Genomic DNA, 9,313 nt, shown 5'->3' on the forward strand with positions numbered 1-9,313 from the left:
TTCTTATAAGGATCAAATGATTTACTATGCTTTTGTACATGATGAATCTATTATGTTTATGGATCATGCCTTATGTTGACTAATGATTATATCATGTCTATGTTGGAGATTATGCTTTCTATCATGTTGTTATACTCTCATGGTATTATGCTAGCTATCATATTAAGTACTTTATTGTACTAACACATACCTTTGTCTACATTCTTATCAAATGTAGGTTCCAGCCATATTGAGTTCCATCCCTGAGGCTAGGTTCATAGTATAGCAAGGATTGAAGACTTGGTGAGTTCTCATAACATCGACAATTTGACCACCTTTCCTATTTTTATCTTTCTTTTACGTTGATAACTATTGTATGGGCTGCGTCCAAAAGGTGTTCATGTTCTAGTTGGTTTGAGAAAAGTGTAATAGACTTCTTCTTTGCTTTTATAAAAGACTTTGATTGTATGGAAATATTTTAAATTTCTGTATTTTTCTATTATCTTATGTTGTGATATGCTAAGTGGCTTACATGGAGTCCTTCGGGGTTCTATGTGCCATGTTACATCTAGGGTGTACCCCTGGGTCGTGAAAAACTTGGTAATCAGAGTACAATGTTTAGAATGATTCTAGGATGTCTCAAACCACATCTAGTAGAGTCTTGTTCATAAGTGTGAAGTGTGCCACAATTATGAAGATGTTGAGGAAACTTCACTTCTTCAATTCTCTAAGTCGTTCCATAGAGTTGAACTCTATTAGGTATTTCTCTTAATCCGTGCCCATTGGTTTTCTGGCTATGGCTAATACAAAGGAAAATGATAGGAGGAATGAGGAAGACAATATGGATCAAGAGGTTCATCCCCAAGCTCCTCCTCAAGCTTCAATTGATTCTCTAGTTGAGAATGTTACTCATGTGGAGTTTAGGGCGGCCTTTCAAGTTTTAGCTAAAGCCTTGACGGCTCAAGTCAATAAGGAAGTTGTTGCTCCTGTGAATCCTAATTTGAATTCCACGACTTTAAGAGTGAGGAATTAAGTGAGAATAAACCCTCAGCAGTTTTATGGCTCCAAAGTGGAAGAGGATCCTAAGGAGTTTATAGATGAGGTTTATAAGGTACTTGCTATCATGGGGGTGACTTCGGTAGAGAAAGTGGAGTTAGCCGCTTCCCAATTGAGAGGTGTTGCACAAATATGGTATGATAAATGGAAGTAGAGTAGACCGGTAGTAGCAGGTCCCATAGAGTGGGAAATGTTTAATTTGGCATTTCTTGATAGGTTATTTCCCCTATAGTTGAGAGAGGCTAAAATGTAAGATTTCATTAACCTTTGCCAAGTTAACATGAGTGTTAAGGAGTATGCCTAGAAATTTTTCCAACTATCCAAGTATGCTCTAAAATATAGTGGCGTACTCCACGGCTAAGATGAATAATTTTATGATGGGAGTGTCTGACTTAGTAGAAAAAGAATGTCGTATGGAAATGCTTGTTGGTTATATGGATATCTCACGTCTTATATATGCCCAAAAAATTGATGAATTGAAACTCAAGGAAGAGAATTTTAGGGGGAAAAAGTGGTCTAGGATGAATGATGATAAGTCATTTCATGATGAGTCCGACAGACATAGTTGATCTAAGAAGCGATAAAGTTTTTCCGAACAAGGTTCTTCTAATACTTCTAAGTATAAGGAAGAGAATGTGTCTAACCCTAAGCCAATCAGAATTGGTAATGCACCCCGATGGCCTACTTGTGCTAGATGTGGAAAGAGACGTGAAGGTAGCTGTTTGGCTAGTAGAGAGGGTTGCTTTAGTTGTGGTGAGGGTTGCCACAAGATCATAGATTGTCCAAAGGAAAAGGCTATGAGAAAAGAGGGTAAACAAATTGTTCCTAGTGGTTCAAATTGTTGATGCTCCAAAGAAGAATAGGTTCTATGCTCTTCAAGCTAGAGATGAACAAGAGTGACCTCCGAATGTTTCTACCGGTATGTGTTTGATGCTTTATTAGATTCTTGATTGCTTGTCTTTTGTGACTTGATATGCTAGACTTTGATGTGGCCTTCAGTATGGATGAGCTTCAGTGTTGTTTTATGTTATTGATGGTAGAACCCTTCTTGACCATTTTGAGTTTTGGGTGAAGTTGAAAGATTTGATAAATAGAGTGTTTAGAGGAAATTATTGAGATGTTCAATTAGTAGGCTCTTATAAACGATAGTAGTATAGTTCACCATAGTTTACAATAATCATGTGTGGTGGATGAGAAAGCAAAAGTGATGGTTCTTAGAAAGTCTACCTAGGCTTACTCTAAAGGGGGAGATGGTGTGCCTAGATAGCAAGGTCATTGTGTGTTAATGTGTGGCCATGATTTTCTTTATATGCATGTTCATGAAAAAACATCTTAGGTCTTGATTTAACAGACCTATGTGAGTGTTTTCCTGATGCTGTAGTGCATTGAGTAGAGCTTCATATAGAACATCACAAGATGAATAGATGAGCATGTCTTATCTTGGAGTTGAGAGATCCCTCCTTGAATGTATGCTATGAATATAGATTTCATATAGGCTCCCTGAAAGTTTGTTGAGCATGATTTATCCCGAAGATGGTAGTTCCTCCTTGAACATGAGTAGGTGTAGAATTTCATGCATTTTGGGTTGTTAGATGTAGTTCCTACTTCCTTGTGTTGCATTTATTATGTTTAGCTTGGAGTTGATGTTTCCTCCTTGTTTGTGTGCATTTAGAAGTGTTGTATGCATGATGGCTGCTAGTCTCGAGTCTTTACTTATGTAAGGTGTCCAAATCGTCATTCGCGGACGAATGTTCCCAAGGGGAAGATATTGTAACACCCCAAAAACTAGTAGGCTAAACTAGAGCTTGACGTGAGGTTAGAGTTGTGAATAACTCCCATTACTTAATATGAAGGGTTTCTGGTTAGAACATCAAGGTACAACCCCTCAAGGACCATAGAATTTGGCCCAAAAATGGTAGACCTACTGTGTCACGACCCGAGCCTACACCCCGGACGTGACATGAAGTACAAGACTCCGAAGAGCCTCATACAAGCCTCATAGCATGTCATCACATAAGATAATAGACACAATGCAGAATTTATAAGTCTTTTAAATCCATACAATCGAAAATGTCATTTAGAACATCGGAAGTCTACTAGTCTCACATGTCCATCTAAAAACATCTTGAATCAAAAGTAGGGTCACGACCATTACAATAGAAAGTCTCAAAAAAGTCTAATACAATGAGAGACATGAAACGTCAATAAAGCACTTGTCCCCACATCCATGAGGACATACCACAAGCTTTGGAGGAACTCAATCCAAGTCCTTTTAACTAAAAGGAAACAACTCACTTGCCGGAACCTACATTTTTGTAGAAAATAGAAGAAATATAGGTTAGCACATTTATGTACTAAGTTTAATAGCCATGCAAAAACCATGCTTAAAAAGGACATTTTACTTAAAAATCATGTTATATGCCAATTAGAGAAAACTTCATGAACTTTAGTATAAGAGGCATAAGATACAAACATAATCAACATATAAGTCATTTCATCAAATTCAAACCTTCACCTTAAGTAACCCTAAGCTATACTTGTGCAATGTATGAATAGCGTCCCATACCACCATCCATACTAAGTACCACTTTGAGGTCACCAAAAATGAACTTACCATTCTTCATACACATCTTTAGACAATACTCATGCATAATGAACATAAACATTCCATAGGTCATGATAAGGAAAATAACTCATAATACAATCCAAGTAAAGCATGCATTATAACATTAAGCATTTAGGTCAACATCCTTCATTAGTTTCCTTTTGAGCACATTCATTTATTAGACATCAAGACATTAGAGAATCACACCATAGCCTCTCATACCGTACTCGTGCAATGCATAGATGGCATCTCATACTACCACCCAGACTTCATAGAACCTCTCAAGTAACTATAGCATGTATCTCACATGATGGGAATAAGTATTAACCAATATAGACAATGAGAGTAAACCATGGAATCTGGTGTCATAACCCCACATCGTAAAGAGGTGGTCTAGTTGCTTAAGGTAGGACTGGCAACATTTTAGCATAGGTGGATCTACTAGCTAATGACCTATGTGGGCACATAGTTATGGGATATATAAGATGTTCATTGGAACTCTAACTTAACGTGGAGAGAGTTCCATCTTACCATATCCACTCGGTGCTTAGCCTCCATTCCCATAGAGTAGTTCATTTTCATTATTACACTTGAGAGAAATTCCTACAACCTGTTGACCCAAGGTACATAATTACACACATGAAAGGAATGCCATTTGCCTATCTTTTCATGGTACATCATTAGGGTAGCTCATTGAATCTTTAGGAAAGGAATGCCATTGGACTATCGATTCAAGATTCACCATTACATTATATCATTGACTTAATATGAAAGGAATTCCATTGGCCTATCGATTCATGTTCATTTAGTCAAGACACATTCATTACATGAGAAGAGGATTCCTAAGCCTACCAATTAAAGATACATCATTACATTGAAGAAACGTTTCACATATATCATTATCATTCATAAATGTATAATTGAGAATAACCTTTCAATAATAGCACAATTACATTGTAGACATGATCATATTCCTATCATTGAAATCATAAACATCTACATAACATCATAATCATACATCAACATTCACGAAATTGTCCTCTAAGGCCATGAATCACAATTCACCAATACACCTAGAATACTTCAATTTAGGCATGCATAATGATATAAATCAATAAACTAGATCAATATAGACTTAATCACTTAACATGCTTCCATGATCAATCAACCCGAATGACAAACATCCAATTTAGTATTTTGGGGAAAACATGGGTTCATGGGGTAAATTCATCTTAATTCACCATTATTTATCAATTCCATCATAATTCATCATATATAAACCTTTGAAGATGTTTTGGAATTGAACCCATGATTAGATTGAAACCCTAACTTTTTTGGGGATTTTGGAAACTTTGAAATCATCTTTTGGAAGGGCTCCTTGAATGAAACTCAATCAGGGATGAAGACTACCATAACCCTATTGAAGAACTCCACGAAATTGGGTGATAAAAGTGAAATCCTGAGCTTCAAACCTTAACTCCTTCTTCTCCAATGGTGGTTTCTAGAGAGAGAATTGTTTGGAGAGGGGGAAGTTTCTAATTTGTGTTTTGGAGATAATGAATTGTAAAAGGGAGTTTAATACTTTAAAAGCCCTTAAATAACTAAAATAAGACAATATAAACCGTCCCCAACCCATAACCACTTAATCAGAAATTTACCATGTTGCCCCTAACTTGGTTGAGATTGGGTAGATTTCCCGAGTGAGACTCACGAAACCCCACCCACGGACCGTGGGTGGGTCCACGAGCCATACTGGTAAGCCGTGGATGGGACAAAGATTTTTGGAGGATCTGGGGAGGTCAATCCTCGACCCATGACCCCCACCTATGGGGCGTGAGTCCACCCACGACTCGTGGGTACCCATCCGTAGGTGGTGCTATTTTTGACAGCTTTTGTTCTTTTGGGACGCCTTGGGGTTAGGCTTTAGGGTCCCCCTCAAGGACCCTTGGTTGGTCCTTGGAGGGTCTTACCTTGACGTCTAACCCCTAAACCTCTCAACCTAATCTCGAGAACTCATTTTAAAACCATCAAACCCAATATCAAAATCAATCACCACACCCGTTAGGCTCTAGTTTAACCTACTAGTTTTCCGGGTTGTTACATTATTTCCCCCTTAGGAAAATTCATCCTCGAATGACACTTTAAGCACTTTAGGGAAATAAAGACTCAAGACTAGCAGCCCATCATGCATGAAACATCATAAACAATGCACAAAACTAGGAGGAAATATCAACTCCATCTCAAACATAATCCATGCAACACAAGAAAGTAGGAACTTCATCTACAAACTCATTATGCATGAAAGCTTCAACATTTCTCATTTCATTGGAGGAATTACCTTCTCCAAATCAAATCATGCTCATCATATCATCATGAAGAAATCATGCAATTATTCTCAAAAGCACATTTAAGCATGTTCAACAATTCACCTCATTAAGCATATAGACAACTCATACTAAATGCACATTAATCATGAGGAATATAAATAATAAAAACTAATTTTCCATTAAACATGAATTCATCAAGAACATGCATAACATGACGAGACCATGGAAACACATAATCATACATGACTCCAAAACATAAAACAAGCCAAAAAGGAACTCTTTGTCTTAGGGTTGATTAGGAATAGAAAGAAAGAGATAAGGATATCGGGACTCTCAACAACCTTACTTTCTAACCATACCATCTCCCCATTGGGAGTAAACCCATACTAAGGCTAACATCAAAATTACATAGGAACCTCAATAAAACATTCACAACCATAAGGAATTATCAACATACCGGTGCCTTCATCCGGCAGAACTCCTTTGTCCACTCTAGTAGCATCTTCTACTAAAGCCTTTAATAGGATACTACTCCTCATAATTTTCATAGAAGAAACTTCTTTACTCTTCTATTTCTTAACTTGTTGGTTTAAGATCCCAATCGGTACTTCTAACTTAGAGAGGTCCTCATCAAGCAACTATTGCTCACAACAACCTTACCAACACCACTTAAGGTGATAATTCAAGTTGACCTAAGTCATGAACATCAAGAACACTCCTCGACCTTGCTATCTAAGCACATTATCTCCTCCTTGGGGGAAAGCCTATACAAACTCTCTTAAGCATCACTTTCTAAGGTCGGAGCAAGTCATCACTAAGACTTCACACCCATAACACAAGATGATTCTAAAACAAGGTGAATTACACTTCTACCCTTTTTTTAAAGGAGTCTACTCACTTAACATCTTTAGGCATCACTCAAACAACACTAATCATCTACTATTTTAACATACCTCAAAACGTATCATGACTTTCTACCAACAACACACATAACCATAAAGCATCCTATCTATACCAAAAGTCATAATCTATTTCTATCATAGAAAGACTCATCTAGTTACATGGCCACAGTTGGCATCAATACAAACCTTTTCTCCCTCGATCCCTGTAGCATTAGCCCTTCGAGTAGTCGCATCTTCAAGACCATCAGATAAGGAATAAGAGAGATAACTTATACAGTTAAACTCTATGGCACAACTTAAAGAGTAATGAAAGAAGTGAATTCTTTCTAATGTCTTATAGCTTCTCATTCATAAATGTGGTGCATTTTACACTATGAACAATACTCTACTCAATGTGGCTTCTGAGAAATCAATCCTCAAAACCATCCTAAAATCTTGTGCTCTAATACAATGTTTGTCACGACCTGAGCCTACACCCCGGACATGACACGACATATAAGACTCTGAAGAGCCTCATACAAGCCTTGTAGAATGTCATCAAATAAGATAATAGAAATAGTGTAGAATTTAAAACTCTTTTAAATCTATACAATAGAAAACATTATTTAAAACAGTGGAGAGTAGACCGGTAGGAGTGGGTTGAAGACTTGGTGAGTCTTCATAGCATCGAAGATTTGGCCACCTTTTCGTTTTATGTCCTTCTTTTATGTTGAGAACTATTGTATGGGCCGCGTCCCAAAGATGTTCATGTTGTAGATGGTTTGAGACAAGTGTAATATACTTCCACTGTGCTATTATAAAAGACATTGATTTTATGAAAAATGTTTTAAATTTCCATATTTTTTTGTTATCTTATGTTGTGATATTCTAAGCTGCTCACATGGAGTCCTTTGGGATTCTATGTGCCATGTTGCATCTTGGGTGTACCTTTGGGTCGTGAAAAACTTCGTAAGATGTTTAGGAAACTTCACTTTTTCATTCTCTAAGTCGTGCCATAGAGTTTAACTCTATTAGGTCTTTCTCCTAACCCGGAACTGTTGGTTTTTTAGGATTTGACTAATACAAGGGCAAATGCTATGAGGAATGAGGAAGATAATGTGGATCTAGAGATTCCTCCCCAAGCTCCCCCTCAAGCTCTGGTTGATCCTCTAGCTGAGAATTTTACTCATGCGGAGTTTAAGGCGGCCTTTCAAGTTTTGGGTTAAGCCATGACGACTCAAGTCAATAGGGAAGTAGTTGCTCCTTTGAATCCTAATGTGAATATTGCGGCTTAAAGAGTGAGGGATTTTATGAGAGTTAACCCTCCTATGTTTTATGGCTCAAAGTGGAAGAGGATCCTAAGGAGTTTATAGATGAGATTTATAAGGTACTTGCTATCATAGGGGTGACTTCGATAGAAAAAGTGGACTTAGCCGCTTACCAATTGAGAGGTGTTGCATAAATGTGGTACGATCAATGAAAGGAGAGTAGACCGGTAGGAGTGGGTCCCATAAAGTGGGAAGTGTTTAAGTTTGTTGATAGTTTCTTCCCCTAGAGTTGAGGGAGGCTAAAATGCAAAAGTTCATTAACCTTAGGCAAGGTAGCATGAGTGTTAAGGAGTATGCCTTGAAATTTACCCAACAATCCAAGTATGATCCAACTATAGTGGTAGACTGGAGCGCTAAGATGAATAAGTATATGATGGGAGCGTCCGACTTAGTAGAAAAAGAATGTCGTGCTGCAATGCTTGTTGGTGAAATGGATATCTCCCTTCTTATAGTGTATGCGCAAAAATTTAGGAATCGAAACTCAAGGAAGAGAAATTTAGGGAGAAAAAGAGGTCTAGGATAGATGATGATAAGTCCTTTCACAATGAGTCTGATGGACATGGTCACTCTATGAAGCGAAATTTTTTTTCCGGGCAAGGTTCTGCTAATGCTTCTAAGTATAAGAAAGAGAGTGTGTCTAACCCTAAGCCAACTAGATTTGGTAATGAGCCCCAATGGCCTACTTGTTCTAGATGTGGAAAGAGACATGAGGTTAGGTGTTTTGCCGGTAGAGAGGGTTGCTTTAGTTGTGGTAAGAGTGGCCACAAGATGAAAGATTGTCCAAATGTAAAGGCTATAAGAAAAGAGTGTAAACAAATTTCTCTTAGTGGTTTAGATGGGGATGCTCCAAAGAAAAATAGTTTCTATGCTCTTCAAGATACATATGAACATGAGTGACCTCTGAATATTTCTACCGGTATGTGTTTGATGCTTTATTAAATTTCGGATTGCTTGTGTTTTGTGACTTGATATGCTAGACTTTGGTGTGGCCTTTAGTATGAGTGAGCTTCAGTGTTTTTTTATGTTATTGATGGTAGAACACTACTTGACCATTTTTAGTTTTGGGGTAAATTGAAAGATTTGATGAATAGGGTGTTTAGAAGATACCTTGAGATGTTCAATTAGTAGGATCCTATA

The 9,313-nt window shown here is 37.5% G+C and overlaps 1 protein-coding gene across 1 annotated transcript; it reads left to right on the plus strand.

The window, feature by feature from the left end:
* The first annotated feature begins 775 nt into the window (after positions 1-775).
* Positions 776-9,073, plus strand: LOC125851979 (uncharacterized). The gene is made up of 3 exons (XM_049531733.1): positions 776-1,000; positions 7,919-8,062; positions 8,648-9,073. Exons 1-3 carry the CDS (start codon positions 776-778, stop codon positions 9,071-9,073), a joined length of 795 nt encoding a protein of 264 aa, XP_049387690.1.
* The last annotated feature ends 240 nt before the right edge of the window (positions 9,074-9,313 follow it).

This window comes from Solanum stenotomum, chromosome 1 (genome assembly GCF_019186545.1).
Source record: "Solanum stenotomum isolate F172 chromosome 1, ASM1918654v1, whole genome shotgun sequence".
In the NCBI taxonomy this organism is placed as follows: Eukaryota; Viridiplantae; Streptophyta; class Magnoliopsida; order Solanales; family Solanaceae; genus Solanum; species Solanum stenotomum.

What these genes read in the sequence shown, in the direction of transcription:
- LOC125851979 (XM_049531733.1), top strand. Translation starts at nt 776, where the DNA reads ATGGCTAATACAAAGGAAAATGATAGGAGGAATGAGGAAGACAATATG. An exon ending in TGAATTCCACGACTTTAAGA is followed by an intron (nt 1,001 to 7,918) that starts GTGAGGAATTAA and finishes TTGGTTTTTTAG; the next exon opens with GATTTGACTAATACAAGGGC. An exon ending in AGTTTAAGGCGGCCTTTCAA is followed by an intron (nt 8,063 to 8,647) that starts GTTTTGGGTTAA and finishes GCAAAAATTTAG; the next exon opens with GAATCGAAACTCAAGGAAGA.